General features: G+C 45.5%; 8 protein-coding genes across 8 annotated transcripts; 3 read left to right on the top strand and 5 right to left on the bottom strand.

Moving 5' to 3' along the window:
• Positions 1–504: 504 nt before the first annotated feature.
• GL218_03050 (Protein fmp52-2, mitochondrial) lies at positions 505–1,283 on the bottom strand (the record flags this gene model as incomplete). The annotated part of the gene is made up of 2 exons (XM_033579593.1): positions 505–923; positions 1,001–1,283. 2 exons carry the CDS (start codon positions 1,281–1,283, stop codon positions 505–507), a joined length of 702 nt encoding a protein of 233 aa, XP_033436545.1.
• A 2,521-nt stretch (positions 1,284–3,804) lies between these two features.
• On the top strand, positions 3,805–4,667 carry GL218_03049 (uncharacterized protein; the record flags this gene model as incomplete). Its single annotated transcript, XM_033579592.1, has 4 exons — positions 3,805–3,907; positions 3,966–4,218; positions 4,287–4,387; positions 4,441–4,667. The coding sequence occupies 4 exons, from the start codon at positions 3,805–3,807 to the stop codon at positions 4,665–4,667; spliced, it is 684 nt and encodes a 227-aa protein (XP_033437278.1).
• Positions 4,668–5,025: 358 nt separating this feature from the next.
• Positions 5,026–6,762, bottom strand: GL218_03048 (uncharacterized protein; the record flags this gene model as incomplete). Its single annotated transcript, XM_033579591.1, has 3 exons — positions 5,026–6,214; positions 6,274–6,547; positions 6,615–6,762. 3 exons carry the CDS (start codon positions 6,760–6,762, stop codon positions 5,026–5,028), a joined length of 1,611 nt encoding a protein of 536 aa, XP_033437279.1.
• An 869-nt stretch (positions 6,763–7,631) lies between these two features.
• On the bottom strand, positions 7,632–8,418 carry GL218_03047 (3,4-dihydroxy-2-butanone 4-phosphate synthase; the record flags this gene model as incomplete). Its single annotated transcript, XM_033579590.1, has 2 exons — positions 7,632–8,266; positions 8,355–8,418. The coding sequence occupies 2 exons, from the start codon at positions 8,416–8,418 to the stop codon at positions 7,632–7,634; spliced, it is 699 nt and encodes a 232-aa protein (XP_033437285.1).
• Positions 8,419–9,203: 785 nt separating this feature from the next.
• On the top strand, positions 9,204–10,127 carry GL218_03046 (Hexaprenyldihydroxybenzoate methyltransferase, mitochondrial; the record flags this gene model as incomplete). Its single annotated transcript, XM_033579589.1, has 1 exon — positions 9,204–10,127. The coding sequence occupies one exon, from the start codon at positions 9,204–9,206 to the stop codon at positions 10,125–10,127; it is 924 nt and encodes a 307-aa protein (XP_033437286.1).
• Positions 10,128–10,976: 849 nt separating this feature from the next.
• GL218_03045 (General amino acid permease AGP3) lies at positions 10,977–12,649 on the top strand (the record flags this gene model as incomplete). Its single annotated transcript, XM_033579588.1, has 2 exons — positions 10,977–11,126; positions 11,177–12,649. The coding sequence occupies 2 exons, from the start codon at positions 10,977–10,979 to the stop codon at positions 12,647–12,649; spliced, it is 1,623 nt and encodes a 540-aa protein (XP_033437283.1).
• A 1,157-nt stretch (positions 12,650–13,806) lies between these two features.
• GL218_03044 (uncharacterized protein) lies at positions 13,807–14,031 on the bottom strand (the record flags this gene model as incomplete). Its single annotated transcript, XM_033579587.1, has 1 exon — positions 13,807–14,031. The coding sequence occupies one exon, from the start codon at positions 14,029–14,031 to the stop codon at positions 13,807–13,809; it is 225 nt and encodes a 74-aa protein (XP_033437284.1).
• Positions 14,032–14,898: 867 nt separating this feature from the next.
• On the bottom strand, positions 14,899–15,378 carry GL218_03043 (uncharacterized protein; the record flags this gene model as incomplete). The annotated part of the gene is made up of 1 exon (XM_033579586.1): positions 14,899–15,378. The coding sequence occupies one exon, from the start codon at positions 15,376–15,378 to the stop codon at positions 14,899–14,901; it is 480 nt and encodes a 159-aa protein (XP_033437282.1).
• Positions 15,379–20,637: the final 5,259 nt, after the last annotated feature.

Genomic DNA, 20,637 nt, shown 5'->3' with positions numbered 1-20,637 from the left:
AATAATGATTTAGGAAAACTCATAAGTCCTAGACTAATTCCTTCGAGTCTATAGTAGTGGAGATTTCATGCAAGATCAAACAAGATCCTCCACTATGTGTGTGGCGGATCAAACAACTGCACGAAATATCGAATCTAGTTATTGAATCTAGCTAATCATAACTTGGCATCTCATGTGCTTTTGATTCGTGAGTGACACTATGACAAGAAAGGAGAGATCTTGTGGAGACTATATCGAAGTCCCCGCGGTCATCGTATTACCACCCAATGAGACGCTATACGACAGGAGTACGATAAGCCAAGAGTATTGCATTTTTCTTTTACCAAGAAACTGGCTGTAATAATTTAGTATACGGAGCCGCAGATATACCTGGTTGCAATAACATTCGTGATAAGTGCATTATTTCTCAACTTCCTTCCTATCTCTTCAAACCAATCTCCCTATCGCCCATGCGCCAGACTCCATGTCCCAAAACAAAAGGTATAACTATCCTATACATCCTTCTTAAGCCTTCCACTCGTCTCGTCCGAGCTTGAGGATGTCAGATGACTCCAGAACCCAATATTTGCTCGGCGCCTTGCCTTCGGCGGCCAGCACGGAAGCGCGAACGGCAGCGCGTCCGATAACCTCCGCATCCTGACCCCAGAAGTCTTGCGCGCCTTGGGTGATCTTTCCTAAGCCGCGAACGATGGTGTTGAGCAGTGGCCCACCCGTGTGCTCGACTTCGCGCTGCCCGAGAATCAGGCCCGGTCGTAGGATGATCGCTTGGTCGAAGGCAAGAGACTTGATCGAGTCCTCGACGCCGACTTTCATCTTGGAGTAGGGAGCAGAGCTGCCAAGGAGACCGCGCGTACCGGCCGACGAGACGAAAATAAACGTTTTGACTCCGGCGGAGTGTGCGGCTTTGGCGAGTTCGACGTTAACTGCGCAATTGGCAACTTTTGTTAGTCCTGCCTACTATAACCGAATCTACATAAGGGCATAAAGGGTTCTAGCGTACGGTCATGGTCGATTTTCCACTGGTTTGCGATACCGCCAGCTTGAGCTCTGGTCGTTCCCAAGGCGGAGAAAACTACAGACGGCGGGGGCGTAATGGAGGAAAGATTGGATGCCCATTTGGTGGTGTCGGCCTCGACGGCGGCGACTAATTTGGGCGACTCTGCTTTCGGGTGTCGTCGAGAGACGGTATAAACTGACTTAAAGGCATCGAGGCCGAGAAGAGTGGTCAATATGTGAGAGCCTACAAGGCCTGTACTACCAATAACTGCAGCTGTCGACGTCATGATCGCTTGAAGGGTTAAAGTGGTTTGTGGTAAATGATGTTAGAAGAGATGTGCGTCAGTGGTTTTAATAAGGGAACGCAGCCCACTACCTAGGTACATTAGGTACCTTATCCGGTATATCAGGTGCTACTACTTCGGAGTATTTTGGAAGGTAATTCGGGGGAATAGTCCTACCGCGATTTAATTACTCATCAAGTCTTCTAATATAGGTAGGTAGGTACCTACATACTAACGTCGTACAAGAAAGCTACGGTGACGCCATTTGATATAGCTCCGGAATAAAAAGAATGTACCCGCATGCAGCTACCCTCAATGGTACTATGTAGGTACCTACCTATTAGGTGGGTTCGCTATTTCGTGCCGAGGCTTCAGCTCTGACTACGACACTAAGACTGCCTAAAACATCCTCCAACATCTTTCAACATACGAATTACGAAGTGCCTGATGCCTATATTAAACATTCACATCTACCTACTATCAACACAATTAGTCAATCAAGATATTGCTCGTGGATGTTTATGAATTAACGCTATTATAATAATTCCCTTCAGAATGGATACTCTAGTTCAGAGAACCCTTAGTGCAATAATATAAACCATAACTATCCATTAGACAACTAGGTTGGGTAAATATATTTCCTTTTTATCATCCAGTCTCATATTTTCCATGTTGTTATACACCGCCGGTGTCTCGTAAGCCCGCCTACTGCGCTTAATGGCGTATGAGGAGGTAATGGGCCGACTCGGCGTGTCTCGGGGTCGACGGCTATCACGTTGCGCAGCAAAATTAGATCTTCCGCAGGAACATGAATTCCGTCAGCACAGGACTGGGCCGAAACGCATTCGAGAATATTCTAGTTGGCCTCTTCTTAAAGCCTTTCGACTTCCTCGATTATCTTTTCATTGGTGTGGCGTTTTATCAGCAGGCACGTAGATATCATCTGCGCCGCTCTGAGTTGATGCACAGGCCGGAACATTCTAGTCGATCATCAACGATTTCTTGATCAGTACGGCGCTTCTCGGCAGGCGTATGAATTATCCCCGCGGGTGACCGAGTCAAGACACGATCCACTGTCTTGGCCTGGCTGTCCCTAATAGACACGACAGTTACGGATAGGACGAGCGTCGCCGGAACTGTGAGGTCAGTACTTCATCTTAAATTATGGTAAAGGGGGATTTATCTAGTAAAATCTTGAGAAGTAAGAGAACGAAAACAGACAGCATACTAGTATCATACTGGACCTGAGGATTTGGTTATAGATGGCGAGCTTCACGGCCTTGAATAAAAAGATCTAACGCTAGACGGATAGGCTTAAGCTACTAGCATACCATAATAACCTCATTATCTAAATCAACTGGTTTCCTAGCAATCTGTCTCGTCTCCTATGGAAGGGAAGATCAGCCGCATCCTCATCGCAGCCAGGCACTAATAGCCTATGTTGAGCCGAGTGAAATGTATCTCGAATAGGGAAAATTATTCTTCCTCTTACACTGTTGAACATTGAGATGAAACATTATTCTCATATTCTATACACTCATATCAGTAAAGCTATAGGGATATTTACCTTCAAGATACACGATAACCTTTGAACAAGGTCTTGAGGGTCCAAGCTGTCATAATACCATGTTTCCAATTGGCCGGGATCCTTGGCAAGGCGAGGGCACAGCTCTCTACGATAGTTATCAACATTTAACATTGGCATTTATTATTCGGTCTGTTCTCTCATACTAGTAGCCCTAAAACTCTTTCGCTCCCGGATTATATTACCTTTCCAATGTATTATGATATATTACGATTTGTATTCTAACAGAATCTAAACGGCAATTAATATGGTTGGCTAACAGGTTTTGTGGAGCTCAAGGAGACGAACTACCCTTACCTTCAGCACGAGAGCCTCAGTCCTCTGAGCTTTGTTTCAACTAGCCAAGAAAGAATGGATACGCGTGCCTCATCTGGTTTAGTACTAATAAGAAGGGGTTGTTAATAACCCCAACCCACCAGGATAGAGCGCGACATCTTAGCGGAAGCTCATACAAAGGGTGGCGTTTCGTTTGAACGGTTTCGCATTTGCCCTCTAAAGACTCATTTCACTTCTATCTTATCTATATCCCAGTATCAGTGCCAAGGTAGAAGGTCGTTAGGAAAATACAAACTCAGAACGGATTCTTCCCTCTGTAGAACTATTACTCATTTTCTTATTTTAACTTCAATTCTCAGTAACTGCAGGGCAGTATATTCTAAATAGTGACAAGGCCGGTCCTTGTGTTCTCATAATATTTTGTAATAATCGTCATTCTTTTCATTCTCATTTCGCTCGTTTCTTTTTCGATTAAACCATTTCGCGACAATGCATGCTCCATCTTTACCCCCGATATATGAAGTACTCGAGGACGACTATGAGAAGGGCGAGTCGGTCTATTTCTTACCAAAGAGACAGCAGCCGAGATATAGAAGACGGCGACAATGTGTGCGAGATGATACTAGTCAAGGAGTTCTCTCCATAATTCTTATCGCTCTTGGGATGTTCTTGCTGGGCATAATTTCTGCATTGGCTATCATCGAATTTAGATCCCAAAATCCTGCGAATGGTAGCTACGAAACCGGGTTCCAAGAAGAGAAGCTCTGTAAGCTGTCTGAAAACATGATGCGCATAGGGCCATTGTCTAATATCTCGTCAATTAGTACCACCCAGCTCTGTTGAGCTTGAGCAAGTCCAGTTCAAGCTACCCGTGGACTTTGCACCAAATGGAGATGAGTTCCTCGTCGCTCAGCCCGGCGATAAATCTTACATCGGTACAACTGCAGATGTCGATGCTGCTTGGAAGAAACTCCTATGGGGAAGATACTTCTCGATTTCTGAGACCGAGGCGAAGGAATTATGGGGAGATGAATACTCAGAGTATTGGGACCACCACAGGAGCGGCTACACGGCAGGGTGAGTTGTTCGCCCCATTTCTATATACAGGCACTTTGAATTCCGTATGCTAACTATAAATAAAATAGGTTTGATATGTTCCATCAACTGCATTGCCTGAACCAAATCAGACAAGCCTTACACCGCGACGTCTATCCGGAAACCCCCCTTCACGGACCCGTCTACACCGGTTTGTGGTTCCCCCATACCCCCTCATAAGTTCCTCACCGCTAACTCTACAAGACCACTGCTTGGACCAACTGCGCCAGTCGATAATGTGTTGGGGCAGTACAGCTGTCGTCCCGTTAAAGTATTTCAAGGGGTACGGCAGTGAATACGTGAAGACGGATGCGGTTCATACGTGTCGGAAGTTTGAGCCAATCCGGGATTTCGTTTCTGAGAGATTCAATGGGAGCCTCTCTGTCCCACGGCCTAGTGGATGGATTGATACTTCGGACAATGCCTTCTAAGCGAATCGATCCCTACCTAGTTGGTTGAAAACCAACTTTGCTATTATTAGAATACCCATAGAAAAGTCGGCTATACGGGAGATAGATCCCAAGCAAGCTTCATGTCCCTTAGCATAGATAGTTACCTATATACCCCCATCTTTGAATTGCTAGATTGGCATTTCTGAATTCTATATTTTCTAAAATTCTATCCTAGAGGGAAGTTTAGTGAGCGCTGAAAGACAAGATATAACTGATAATATGAGAGCACTATTATATAGAATCTTCTGTTCAAAGCCTACTGGGGAGGCTGCTTAATATAAATAGCAATAGAGACAGTTCCTGAGCTAGACTTTTCTCTCTTTCGAAAGTATCAGCTCTAGATCTCTGCTCGGCGTGGACTTCTACTTCGAATTCTCTGATTACTATTGTCAGGAACTTGAAGAGTAGCCGTCTCCGGTTCTGAGAAATCAGAACCTGTCTCTTCGCTTCCGCTATCCGTGTCAGCGAGACTCTCTAACTCCATCTCTTCGTCAGGGACTCGTCTCGGGCCATGCTGATTAGACAGGTCGGCCGGCTTTTCATGCGTGTGAAGTTTCATGTTCACGAACATTGCATATAGGCCGAAGTCATATGATAAGCGACAGCTACCTGCCACAATGAATGCAATCCAAAATCGGTCGCTCGAAGCCAACATTCCGGTGACTGTGGGCCCCGTCGTAGCGGCTAGAGTTCTAATAGTAGACGTGATGCCCATAACTGCCGTTCGTTCCTCGGGCTTCACCACCGCTGCTATGAAAGCTGCCCGTGGTGCTTGGTCCATATTATTTAACCCTGCACGGACGAGTAAAAGCCCTGCCGTCATCCAAAGATAGGGTGGAAAAGGGAAGAGTAACACAGCGGCTGAGGATGGAGTGTGAGTAAACACCATTGTGTTGATCAACCCGATTTTCCGCGCTAGAGGACCTGCGAACGACGCTGAGATTGCTCCCATGAAGTAACTGAACGAAGTAATATCGCCAAGGGTTGACTTGGCCGGATGAAACTTTTCGTCCATGTAATAATTGGTTAGTGAGTACGGCACCATTCCGTCTGCAAGTGAATCGACAGCCAACAGGAACCAAAGTTTATACATCACCGATCGGGTTGACGGTGATATTTGGGCTAGTTGATCCGATAGCCACCTAAAGATCCGAATAACCCAATTTCGAGATGCCCGAGGGGTAGGAGTCACCTCTGAGGACTCTTCAAAATGGCCCGCATCTACGTCAGTGTCATCTGTGCTATCATCTTGTGTGAGCTCTGTATAGGCTTCCTTCTCTGGCTGTAGTTCACATGCATCTGTTAGAAATAGGACCAATACAAGGTTAACAACGCCCATTACGGCATATATCCAAAAGAGGGCATGGTATGAGTCGACTTCGGTCCAATTATCCTTACTCTGCAGGTAGCGGAGGACTCTTCCTGACAATTCACTTCCCAACGACGAGCCAAATAGTGCCGTGGTGACATGCCACGACAATACATCTGCTCTTGTCGAAGGGGTAGTGAGCTGCGATATTATAGACCTAGGTAATTGTTAGAAGTTATAAACCTCATATCATTTTTCAAAGAGAACTCGACTAACTCTTCGATGCTTCGGAATGGTCCAAAGTCTCCGCCGGTAATACTAATAACACCGACAATTGCAGCGAAGAGCAAAATCCAGAAATTTTCAAAGATAGCAAAGATGAGACCGCTCATTATCATCAGTACAGAGCCACCGAGCAAGACCTTTCGTCTCCCGACACGGTCTGCGACGAGCGTAAGAAACGTTCCGAGGATAACATCTCCCACCAGCGTAAACGTCATGAACAGGCCGATTTGATGATCCGATATCCCCAAGGCGGAGAAGAAGATGGCTATAAATATTATTAAAACAACCGGACCATTACACTTTCACAGGTTTAACAGGTAGAAAAAAATTACCTAAAATCAGTGCATTGGTCCCGTACGCAAACATACGGCACGTCCGCGCCAAGATAATAAGGTAGGCATTCCGACCGGTCTCGTGGATCGCGGCGATGCCGAACTCATGGTAAAACCATTTGAGGGGCTTTACGATTCTGTCGAACATCTAGGACGATTGGATTGCCCAATAACAGCATTTAAAAAACCACCAATAAATTCCAACGTAATGTCTAATGCATGTAAGAAATAGTAACTATTGGTTTATGTGCTACGAGATAGATTACATTAAGGTAGGTACCTCTTGTAAGCAAGCAAAGCAAAGCAAAAAGAAGTCGGTGCCTAGCCTTAGCCGGCACCGGCTGGGCACCGTCAACGGCAGAGGCAGCCGACGTCGGCATTGCACCATTTGTCCCCGGATACGTTACATTTTCAAAGGGAACAGCGGGAATAACACGGGCCCCGGTAGGTGACTTGGATTGTATACCCGCATACTAATATTACAGCGAGAGTGTACATAATTTCTGACAATTCGTAATTTATACCTACCTACCTTACTTCTTCGGTCTAAATAGGTACCTAGGTAGCTATGAGTATTGGTCTTTATAAATAGTCTATAGCTTTATCATACTGCCGAGATAAAGGTAAGATATGAACTTGTACTCCAAATTTGAGTTGAAATACCAGTGAAAATAAAGCTATTTAACTTGCTATAGATCACACCGGACCATATACCTACCTCCTATGTAAGAGTCATCCAAAAATTTATACATCTGGGAGTATTTTATTTTAGCTTCGATATCCGATCCAATGTAGGTATAATTAGTATTCAAAGTTGTGACTTCGATACCGCCAATATTTTCTCTATAAGCCCCATATGATCCAAGTAAAGTATCTCCATCTACTTCATCAGTTATGTCCTTATCTCTCCAATAGACACATGCGCATCCCCGACCACTTCGGGTAGTCTTATGGGAGATGCTCTCATGTCCATCTATATGCAAAATCCTTTTTTTATGTTTATACCTCAGTAAGGAACTATGAGCTCCCATTGGCGCCAAGTTTACCTTCGGTCTTTTCTATGTAGTCGACAAGATCCTCGATTGTGCAGACCTTGAGTCCCCATCTCCTCGCGAATGCGATACATCCCTCACCCCTCATCATTCCCGGGCCTTCCCGCACGGCTCTTCCGGTGACCTCGTCCCCATCTTCGACTATCTCGCAGATCGCCGCGACCTCCGGCTTACCCGCCAGTCTACAAAAGTCCACGCCAGCTTCGGTATGCCCTCTCCGAGCCCTGACACCACCTGGACGTGCGCGCAGGGGAAACACGTGGCCTGGGCGTCGAAAGCTGGCGACGGTAGATTTGGGGTCTGCGAGGTGTCGGACTGTTAGGGCACGGTCATGGGCGCTGATGCCGGTGGTAACGGAAGGATCGGCAGCATCGATGGAGATTGTGTAGGCGGTTCCGCGAGGGTCTTCGCTGTTTTCTACCATTTGCGGTAGCTTGAGGGATTCTGTAAGGGCGTGTGTGATAGGCGCGCAGATCAAGCCGGACGTGTGTCGAACCATGAAAGCCATTTGCTCAGTTGTTATGCTATCAGCAGCTATGATCAAGTCTCCTTCGTTCTCGCGACCCGGGTCGTCCATAACGACTATAAATTCGCCATTGCCTATACCAATAGGTTAGCGTTAGTCGACTGCGACATGGGCTGGTCTCGGGGGAAATCCTCTTAGATACCTAGGACTAAGGACACGTACGGAAAGCGGTAATTGTTTCGGGTATGCCGTCAAACTTATTATGATTGATGAGCGCGGACGGCATGATAGGCGAATTTGTGTATGGTACCCTGATGATATTATTTTCCGGGGCTCTCTAGAGTATCACAAATCGGAAATAAATTGGAGGATTGTGTTCCAACAACGGCCAAACGGTGGCGTATAAGTGGTAAAATGCTGTCTGTTTAGAGTCAAGTCGTCTTTAAGAATAAAGGCCAATAAAGTTTTCAACGTTTGAGCAATTTACACGATGAAGGGATTAGAAAGCATATGAGTAGGTAAGAAATAACTGACTACAATTACGGTAGACAATTACTCATCCTAAGATTTTTAGACCGAACAAAGAGGAAGCAACTTGCAAATGCTGACTGATGACCCCCAATTATCTCATCTAAGCTAAGCTAAGACTTCGCCGAGGGACTTCTAAAGGGACTTTCCTCGGCGGGGTCGGATTTCAACTATGAGGGGCTTCCATTGCGCATTAAAGATCTGTGGGGCACAAGTTAATCCGTCATCCCTCCAGGGTCTAGAATTACATCACATTAGACACTATCGCGCAATTTTATTGGTCAATCCCAAATTCTGCCCTCCATGTACCATACGATCGGATTTTCCACTAGGTTGAGCCGGCGCATGCCGTTAAAGGGTAACTCACATGCATGGCTCTTTAGCTCACCGGGTAAGCTCCTTACCTAATTTGGAACTTTTCAATCTTCATACCATCAGTCCTCTCCCGTCTTCTACCCTTGCGCGACGACAGCATTCGTCGCTGCTAAATAGAGGAGTTTTAAAATTACGTGAGGGTAAAGCTACCATCAAGGACGGTAAATCATGCCACCCCGTATAAAACCCGCGCTTCTCCGACAGCTCCGATATTCTCCAGCCAGTCCGCGTCCCGTTCGATGCATAATAAAATCTCCAAGCCGGAGCTTCTCGGCCACGAAAGCCTCGGCCTCGGCTTCTCATTCAACCCCGAATTCTACCTCTGCCGATGCCACGTTTACGACCGTTTCGCCTGATGAGGTCTCTCACTTTAACGCCCTCGCATCCTCGTGGTGGGATCCTCAGGGACCGTCCCGCATCCTCCACTTGATGAACCCACTGCGCCACGACTTCATTCGCTCATGTCGCTCTTCACCCTTCGATGATCCACCCCCGCCTTCGAATAACCTAAAATACTTAGATATAGGCTGTGGAGGTGGTATATTCGCCGAGTCTGCTGCCCGGTTACCTACGACCGCGTCTGTAACGGCCATAGACCCCAGCCCCGAGGTGTTATCTATTGCTAAAGCACATGCTAAGCGGGACCCTGTCTTACAATCTAAGTTAACTTACATAAATACGCCTATCGAAAAGCTGCCAGTCCCGAGTACGCCTCAGGACGGCTACGATATCGTGTCCATCTTCGAAGTTATAGAACATGTGTCGAACCCAGCCGAGTTCCTTGATCGGTGTGCTCCTTTCGTCAAGCCGGGAGGCTGGTTGGTTCTTAGCACTATCGCAAGGACATGGCTTAGTTGGGTGACGACCAATCTCGTGGCGGAAGACTTACTTCGTATAGTACCGAAAGGTACCCACGACTGGCAAAAATACATCAACGAAGAAGAACTAAAAACCCACTTTCTCCAAAACAGGACAGAATGGACTGAGCCTAGATGTATGGGCGTAGTTTATGTTCCTGGTCTTGGCTGGAAGGAGGTAACTGGTAGTGAGAAGATTGGCAACTACTTTTTCGCGCGTGAGAAAAGTCACTAAGGTGCTATAATCAATCCGGTGTTGGCTCAATTGTTACGTGAGCTTGAAGATATGGTGCTGCTCCCTATCTACATACCTACGTCTGATTGCCAAAATTCTGGCTATGTGAACTCTACGATGGATTACTCTTATTTTTTATTAAGAGTTTTGGTCATGGGATGACGCCTTTTAGACCTATATCGATCACACCATTCCTCTCCAAATTACCACCATGTTGATGCAAGTTCCTCGTTATCATCTTCAACTACGACCACTATCCAGCTTACTCAGTTGTTACTTACTCTCAAGGAAACAGAAATGCCGTAATATCGCCAACGGGCCCAGTCCAAATAGATTCGATCTAATAACTCGTAAAAATGCATATAGTAGCAACCAAATACCTAAGCACACTTGTATAAACCGCCTCACGCCTTTACTGATCGACAAATAAGCATTTCTTAAGGCTTACTACGTTCTTATCGAGGCTTGTCTGGTTGTGGACTACTTGCGCGATAAGACCTACTCATGTTGGATGTCGTAATCCCGAATGTAACACTTTCCACCAATAATAGAGAGGGATACTATAGATACCACCCGGAACAAAGCATCTACCCTACCTAGGCAGTTAAGAGAACCTCGAAGTAGTTGGCGTGTCTGTCTTGATTAGGGACAGGCTTAAGTATGGATTTGGCTATACCGAATGCTGCTCCCTTACCGACAGTTATAGTGGATCTTTGAATGGTACATTATGGCAGCATAGACACATCTAGAAATAGCCCTCTGTTTATTCTTCCAGTTCGAGCCTCATCTTAATCTTGACCAGTCGTGTAGGAAGGCTTGTAACATCTAAGTACCACCCTAACTTCAACAATGGGAACACCTTCAACGTCAGGAGCTAACGACGAAAAGTCGTCAACTTCCCCTGACGAAATTCTACCAGAGAGGGAGGAAACTGTTCTCGCTAGTAATGGGAATGTCATCGACGATGGTTTACAACGCGGTCTCAAAAATCGCCACCTAGTCAGTAACAATTGTAATTCCATCATACGCAAATACTTAAGAGAATATAGCAAATGATCGCCTTCGGCGGCGTAGTAGGAGCTAGTATCTGGTACGGGTCTGGCTCAGCGATCTCCTATAGCGGGCCCGTCGGCGCTTTGATATGTTTCCTCATCATTGGCATTGACGTCTTCTTCGTCATGCAAAGCCTAGGCGAGATGGCGACGCTATTCCCCATCCAAGGCGCTTTCATCGAGCTCGCCGGTCGATTTGTCGATCCGGCACTGGCGTTTGCGCTCGGGGTTAATTATTGGTATGCTTGGGTGACGAATATCGCCAATGATTATAACAATATCTCGCTGATCATGGGGCTTTGGACCGATGCGGTACCGTCGTATGCTTGGATATTGATCTTTTGGGTTGGCTTCCAGTGTACCTCGCTCCTGGGCATCGTGGTTTACGGCGAGATGGAGTTCTGGCTCGCATGTTGGAAGCTTATCTGTGTCGTCGGTGGTTTCCTCGTCGCTATTCTTGTCAACACGGGAGCTATCGGTGGCGAGTACATTGGATTCCGATATTGGCGTGACCCTGGGGCGATCGCAAACGGGATCAACGGTTTCGGAAAGACTTTCGTCTTAGCCGCAGTTTATTACAGCGGCACGGAGATGCTGGCTCTGACTGCTGCCGAGAGCCGCAATCCGAAGAGGGACTTGCCCAAGGCGATCCGACAGACGTTTTGGCGCATATTAATCATCTTCTTGGGTTTGGTCTTCTTCGCTGGGATTATCGTGCCGTATAACGATAGCTCGCTTCTAACGGCGACTAGCAAGTCTGCACAGTCTCCTTGGACAGTTGCTCTCGTGCATGCCGGTTGGGCGGGAGGCGGGAACCTGGTAAACGTCGTTATGATTACCGCGCAGCTATCGTCTGTCAATAGCGCCATCTATGTCGCTTCACGAAGCCTTGTAGCGCTTGCGGTCAACGGTCGTGCACCCGCCTTCTTCGCCCGGACCACAGCCAATGGTGTACCTGCTAACGCTATCATCTTCTCAAACGTGCTCGGTCTTCTAGCCTTGCTAAACATCGCCGCTACTCCTGGAAAGGTATTTAGTTATCTGATTAGCATTTCTGGAGCTGCCACTTTCATCGCGTGGGCCTTCATAGGCGTCACACACCTAAGGCTACGCCGGGCCTGGGTGTTGCAAGGTCACAGCATCAGCGAGCTACCTTACCGGGCTTTTCTATACCCGTATGGTGCTTGGTTCGTCGTGCTACTAAATCTGTTCCTTGTTTTCATTTCCGGGTACGAGGTCTTCGTCGGGGGCTTCGCAGCGGTGGATTTCGTCTTCTCATACGTCGTGATTGCGATATTCACGGTTCTGTACTTCGGGTGGAAGCTCGTGAAGAGGACTAAGATTGTTCGATTAGCTGATGCGGATCTCGTGAGTGGTAGAAGGGACTACTTGGTTTCGGAGGAGGAGAGTGCCTCGGAGAAGCCTGGGGTACCGTGGTATATTACAGTGAAGAGGATCATATTTAGTTAAAGCCAAACGATAAATTAATCTAGAATTTTCCAGTAGGAGCAGAATAATCTTCAGCAACATATTGTCATTACCTACGTGGTATTGGTGGTATTGGTGGTATTAGTTCTCGTGTAGATTACTAGTGATAGGCTCATTCACCATGTAGATATACTACCTAAATAAAGTATTGAAGAAACATTCGTATCCCTACCTAGGCTAGGTATTTATTTTGATATAAATCTATACACACCTTCAGGTAGTTTGATCCATTTCGATTTTAAAATTTTCCGCCTTATTTCGTATTAGACTGCCCTTTATAGATCCGATAAGACCAATAGCGACTTCTCTCCGCCCTGGGCATGTATCGGACAGTATGGAGTGATCTACGCCCATATCTACCCCTATTTTAGTGTTCCTATAGGTATTTAATTGTACGGTAAAAGCCCAAAGTCCTCTTAGCTCACTGATATTCCTACGACCCCGATCTCATGAAGGTCCTCACTACCTGAGGCTAGAACAGCTCACTTTTCGAGTCCGCAGCTATGTAGTAATTAGATTGCCTCGACCGACTCTACTAGAAAAGGGGCTAATAAGAATCCAACTTGAAGTTGTCATTTCGTCATAGTATGGGATTTACCTTTCAGCCCACCCACCCTGTTACACTTCTTCTCATTCACAGCGAATTCATGTGTCAGGGTAGTTAAGAATACAATATCCAAAAATCTCAATTATTGTCTTTACAAGACTTAGTAGTAGTAATGACGAGCAAGCTAGCAATCGCCTACTATTAGACACCAAAACTCCTCGCTGAAATAACAACGTCCCCTCTTCCAACCTCGAGGGAAATATATCCAATAAAATTCGGGTTTTTGTCCTTTTGGTTCCACATGCCCAATGCAAGAGCCGGTATCAAATATGCTCCTCCAACCGATGTAAAATCTAGTAATATAGAGATATATGCGTATGTAGATTGGATAAATTAAAAATTAAACGAGAAAAAAAAATCGTTAGTCGTAATTAAATCTTGGCTCAAATAGCAATCTCCCAGAGCCTCATAGATTAGATAAAATCTCAATCATCTTGATATCGCAAATTCGCTCGCTCATATAAAGGGGTATCCAACACACTATTTTCCATATAAGATAAGAGCCCGATGCCCAAGCCCAGGGTATTGTTGCCTATAGAGTGCCGTCGGCAGGGCGTCGGTCTCGAGGCTGTATCTGAGTGGCCGGTGCAGCTTGCTCTGCCAGGTCGAATATTCGAGTCGGCTCGGATGCCGAAGCCTCTCTATCATTAAGTTGGCTCTCTGTCATCCTCATAATCACGTCCTTGCGAGCAACAGAAGGCCAGTCCGTCTTATTCGAGATTGCGGCATCTTCAGCCTCTGCGAGCACTTGCGCCATTGGGGTGTGTCGGGAGCGGCGCCACTCCTATTAACCCAAGCTGTACGCTTAGTTTCGCGGATCGCATACCATAAAGTACGCGTGTAGCTTTTAACCCCTTCCCGCGGGTCATCAAAGGTTTGCGTATGGGCATTTTGTGAGATTGCAGGAGTTATATCTCTAATGTCATAGCGGCTCAAGTCCCAGAAGAAGCGTTTTGGGATCAATCCCATAGTCCAGTATAGTCCATTCAATACGATATAACTAACACCGATGAAAACCTGAGAGTACCACTTGCAGTTACCCAAGAGGATGACAGCCACCATTAACAAGCAGGTTCCAAATCCCATGAGCACCCTATATGCGCGTCCGCTAACGTGATATTCGCACTCTTCAGTGCCCGAATAGAGCTCACGCGCTACTTCTTCAGTGCACTTGATAAGGAGGAATGCGCCCTCGCGCGTACGGATTATCACGTCTCCAGCAACGACAGTATTAGTGTGACTGCGATTCATTAGGATGGGCCTCCACCACGAAGCCCAGCCAACAATGGAGCTTGCAAAGGAAATAAGGGTAACGGCAAGAATTGCTGTTCCATCCTCGAGTACTGCTGCAAGGGCAATGATACCACATGTCAATAAAAGAGAGAAGAATGAAAGAACGTGAACAGGGGAATATAGGGTAGCAGGGATTGCGGGTCGTTTTTTATTGTTGGCAAGCGTTGGATTGGCTACGAAATCCTGAATGTTTTCTTTCATTGTTGGCCGCCTGTGCACGCCCGGTGTTGGACCGGCCTCGACATCGTTGCTGTATCCTGTGTCTATCGGCTCGTTTGGTAAACGTGTATTGCGGTCTTCGGGAGGAGGACTACGGGGTAGAGTACGAAGTTCATGTGATGTGCTGGTAGACCTTCCATTTGCACGTATGCTTTGAAGGAAGCTCGTTGTTATTGAGTGGGCCGGGGACCTTAATGCCACCGGCGTTATTGCGGTCGGTATGGGTAATTTCTAGAACTCGGAAAGCAAATGGTTGTAACTCGTCGAGGGGATGAATGATATTGGCAAAGAATCCCACTGTATCGAGGACAACACCGCTGTAGACGCCGGTCATTTTTGCTGTGGTCTCGGGCAAGCGACCAGGTCGGGAAGGTTTTAGGAAAGCTTGCGGGGCAGGAATAATGCGCGGGAGAAGGCAGAAGATGCTAGCAGTAACAGTTTGGCAATGTTCTGCTATGGACGACTCGCCGATGACAGCAAGTAAGGTTACAACATCAAGGCGCCAACCTCCAGGTCCCTCGGCGCCCTGAACGTCGGAAGAAAACCAGTTGGCCGCCGTAGATCTGATAACACCATCTCCGTCGTCGGCCATTATTTTATACTTTTGACGGTCGTTTAGTTAATTTTAGTCGATCGGTAGGCGGGTAGATTCGAACTTTATCGTAGGCGTGCAGGCGTGGGAGGAAGGTTGAAAAGCAAATTAAGACTAACGCTACTGAGTTTTGGGGTTCGGGGGGTTCGAACTATCTGAGGTTGGTTTGTTAGAGTCAATTGAATTAAAACGACGTGTCCGATGGGAACGGAAAGTATATGTTGCTAAAAACGACTACATTTGTATAATATATATGTATCTAAAATATACAGGATCAGGCGGCAAGATACCAACCTTTAAAAAGGGTATAGTACAATGGGATGGAAAAGAGAAAAAGGTGTTTGGCTGAAAATGAAATAAACGTTCGCGGTCTCTCAAGTTTCGAAAGATATTGGAGTTGGGGATGATCCTTGCCTGCTTTGGAGATTATACTGCATTGATTGGCTGATATCGCGAGCCCCACTCCAACCTTCTTTGGTTCTGGATTAACGTGCGTTAAAGTTCCAGGGTCTTCAGCGTAGCATTTAACGCTACGGCCCGCCTACTGTCCAGTGCGCTGGCACGCATCGGATAGCCCCAACTGGCTTTAAACGATTGGACTTAGTGGAAACTAACAGTGCCAAGACTCTCCAACAGATCAAACAACAACTCCACTTGACCGGTCAGAGCCTCCTTTGTTTGAGGCGCATTTGTATATATTATTCATCGCCTCCATGCTGTGTTTCCTGTGGAGGTAGCCTCTGCGACTACCCGCAGCACGCGCATAACTACTGGTAAATATTATAGGATAAGCATTTTATAAAAATAGTAGGCAGAGAGAAGTAGACATCGGGCAGTTTGCAATAGGTAGGTCGGTAAACGTTTATGTGGCTGATAATCCATCAAGATCGCGTACTCCTTTGTATTATTTAGTAGCTCATAAATTAATAATAGAAAAACAAGGAAACCCATTGGAGACATGATACGAAGTCCCTTAAATTAATAAGAGGAAAGCCTACTCATGTTCTTGATTCCAGGCGTAACAAGATGAACGCCACCAAACACCTTGTCATATCGGGTATCAAAATCGTGAATATCTGCATCTGTCTCATCCCCTAAACCCCGCTCCAAAGACGCCCAACCAATAAACCAGCTATTACGCTTCTAAATTAAGCTTAGCCTCCCGCCTTTTCCGACACTCCTCGATCTGATCTAATTTATCAAGCCTCGCTAGACGACTAGTAGGCTGTTGCCCAAGAATCTGGGGAATAAATTCATATTTCCATCGCCTCTCCCATTCTACTAAGACCCGCTCGCGTTCAACTTGGCTCATGCAAGAATGGTCTATGCTCCATCTCGCAAGTTGACGCCAGCCAAACAGATTCATATTGCGATTGCCGACCATGACTTCATAAAAATCATGTGATAATGTAGACCTAAAGTAATAAAAATAAGTTAATAAAATAAGTCCAAGTGTTCTAAATTGTGGGATAGTAGAAACTCACCTAAAAAGGGTACCGTTGTCGCTATTTAATGTGCAATGAACTTCATGCTTAAGTAGCTCGTAAATCTGGTGCTCGTCCATATGCTCCACTAATCCAAGGACCATGTTCGAGATAGGACATGCCTCTACACAGACATCATTGTCCTTCATTTGCTTCATAATATGTGGCTTTTGTGGCAATGCATATCCATGTCCAATTCGTCTGGCATTGAGATCAAGCGCGCATTCGAGGTTGCCTTCGATGTCGTCAGGGGTCTCGCCGCAGTGGAATAGAAATGGGATCTCAACCTGCTCTTCCCGGCAGTCCTCTTGAAATTGCCTGAATTCTTCCTCAAAATATCGTAGTGGATATTTCTTATCGTAGGCCTCTTCTCCTACTAGATCGAAGCCAGCTATATATTGTGGCCATCTCTTCTTCATCTGTATGCATTCATCCAATGCTTCCTTTACCATAGGTTTCGGAAAAGACCTAGGCGTACAGTAGATAACCTTCATCCCGCCGAGGGATGGGGTATGGCCATTTCCGCATGGTATTCTTGTGTTGTCTAGGTATACTAACTTGCCATCAGAATCCAACTTCCTATTCTCTTTAATCTGCCCATGCTCGTCCATATCTCCGATATCTTTCATAAAATTCTCGTATTCTTCGATGATGATTTCCATCAAGCCGAAGTTATTGAAACCTTCGGACCCATCATCCCGTAAGACCTGGTTACTTTTCATGAAATTTGGTCGGATCTCGGCGTACTGGACATTATCCCTAATAAATTCTTCTAAGCATTTCCTCGTATATGCCCGGAATGCCTTTTCATAATTGAATAGGCCCTTCATCATTCTTGTACGGCCGTTGAATTTCTCCCATGCTCTACAAATCTGTTAGCTAGTTCATAACGATAACGTCGAGTGCACAATACCTTGCTGCTCTCTCACGAACATCTTTGTATTGACTATTTTGGATATCTAAATCGATATCCTTAGGCCACTTTGCATCTTCAGCTTGCTTTTGTCTTGCCCGTTTCTCCTCTTTCGTCTCGCGCTTTCTTGTCTGTTCTGAAGATTTATCTCCCGAGTTGAATATTTCATCGATTTGCTCCTTATGGAAGATGAGTTTACTAGTGAGCCAATCGTCACAATTTATATCCATATCCCAGAGCTCAAACTCAGCTCGGCTAGCCTGCTCTTGAATTCGTGATCTATAAATTTGCCTCGTTTTCTGCTCTTCATTCCATACGGAACGGAAGTATTGGTAGCGCATAAGTTGGCGTGGCTCATAATCGTCGTGGAATAGATTTGGGCCTTGTAGATCCTTAGGAGATAGTTTCTGCTCTTGAAGTATGAGGCTGACATCCGGGTCATCAAGAATTTCCTTCGTACTCTGAAGCGTGAATACGATCTCACAATTGTCGAAATCAGATTTGGATCGTAATTTGTGAGTAGGACTCGAGATATACATATTGGGCATTTCTTTGGCTATACCCAAGAGGATTCGGGGAGAAGAGTGGAATTAAAATGAAGATGAAGATGTGCACCTTTCGGTAGAGAGCGTGCTGCCTTCAGCAATTTGGTTTTTTCGATGATGTGGACATTTCGAGAAAAATGGTCTTCAGCGAACTGTTTTCCATTATATTTGCCTTCGTTGTACCAACGCTCATCGGCCTCTCTCTCTTCTAGTAAGACTTCATTTGCGTCTTTCTCCTCAGGGCTGGCATGCTTCATCATATTATCCTGAAAATGTAGTCCGACCCGAGCCCCACCCCTGCGGTTTGACTGCAAGAGATCCTCCGTCATTTTGCTAATTGTTTTGCACAACTGAAGCAGTCTAGAAGGTTTTTGTGGAGAGTTGTTCATGGATATCTCATGTTGGTCGGCACTGCCGTCTTTATATAGACTGCGAAGATTACCTAGACACATAAGCGCATATAATGAATGCTAGTGAATGCTAGCTACTAATGGTGAATCAAAGTTGGGGATTGCTAATTTATCTAGTAAAAATATATGGGCATCCTAGGACAAACTAGGTATATCGTTTTGCTACTGTAACTTAGGAGGTATGTAAAATAGTCACTCTCTTGGTGCAGCTAAGTAAGTGGAATGTATTCGGTTGTCGCGTGGGGACAAGGTAATAAGGCTCTAAGCTATATGTAGATAGATTACCTAAGATATCTAACGTAGTGGTGGCGCTAAAAGGTCATGATTGATGTACCTGGGCTTGGTTACATTAGGTTAGGATGTAGGTGCCCGTATTAGAGGTATATGTACCTAATGTACCCATGTACTTATAAGGTACATCTATATCAGCGGCTCCAAGGCTGACTGATAGGCGAATTAGGTACCTCCTGCTAGTGTACTTTCTCTATATTGCTCGTCGTCTCATCCCTGAAACTCCGATCATTAATTCCCTAAAGATTATTATAATTCACTACCTTTTATTATACCTAATCTTTATAGGCTGGCTTAGTTATAGCAAACACTTTCTCCCTTGCTTGCTTAAATGCCCATATAACCTAATGTTTGTAGGGGACAAATGACTACTATGTATATGAATTATCACGAAATAATATGATCATCCCCGTACCACGTACATAGATATCGTTCGTTTGTCTGGCCTATTAGCTTTTTATCAGGTATTACTCCGCCACAAATTCGATAGAAACTGCTTCTTGGCTTAGAGGGCGCACCCGTGTGCTGTACAAACCATACAGTGATCGAGCCAGTAGGAGGGATCAAGTGGAAAAAAAATTAAGTTAGGCTATATTCATCATACACTCACTACCTACTGATGTTTCGTTTGACTATTAACTAATCCTACATTAGAACAACAAACCCCCCTTTGAATCAGACTTAGCATCCCATTTAGGCTGTCCTAACAAGCACTACTATAGTGATGTGAACGACCAAGTAATTCTAAGCATATTCTAAAGTCAACTATCCTTGGTATCGTCGATACAATGAAGATTCAAGGAAGTATCTCGATTCTCGACAACAGTATTATTACCAAGTGACCCCTATTATGACAAGATATCACTATCACTAAGAGCCACCAACGACCAAAATGACCTATCAGTCTTATAGTATCATCTTTATTTTATCTTTTCCGAGTATTGTCAAAACTTGGATCATCTAGTTGCAGGGGAAATACTGCGCCACTCAACACCTACAATTATTAAATATCTAGATTATCAAGCATCATACTATCATTTACCTCTATTTTCTACTCTCGCCTCTACCATACATTGGATATACCAGGTCTATGCCTCCATTCTCCTAGGACTTAAGGGCGCTAAAGTAAACATGACAAGGCTAGTGAGCCTAACGAAGCTACTCGAAGGATCCGCCTTTGACAACGTATGGCATCAAGATGGCTATTTTGAAACCTAAACGACCACTTCAGCGGTAGCAAACCTGATTTCCGGCTGTCCGATGTCGTGTATGCTGAGCTAGATGGATAGGCGTACCGCAAAATCCAGCGATACCCCTATCTTCTACAGCCGACCCTAGAAGATTTTCCACGATATTATGGTTATGCTAATCCATGAGATTATTATTGGTGTTTCTATACAGTAGTCTTCGACCCGCTCAACAAACGGGATCAGTCGGCCGAGCACTTTAGACTCGATTATCCGCCTGTCCGGCCATAGCCACACAGAGCACACCGCATGTGGCAGATCAAGAGAAGCCATAAGTCAGTCACGATATGAGTACATTGTCAGATGATAGGGGACTACGGCTATCCAAGAATCATACCGTCTTATCTCACCAAAAGGAGTTAAGGCGTC

This window comes from Daldinia childiae, assembly GCF_008694065.1.
Source record: "Daldinia childiae strain JS-1345 chromosome Unknown Scaffold3, whole genome shotgun sequence".
NCBI lineage: Eukaryota > Fungi > Ascomycota > Sordariomycetes > Xylariales > Hypoxylaceae > Daldinia > Daldinia childiae.
The sequence above is the reverse complement of the archived record's forward strand: the minus strand, read 5'-3'. Positions and strand labels throughout refer to the sequence as shown.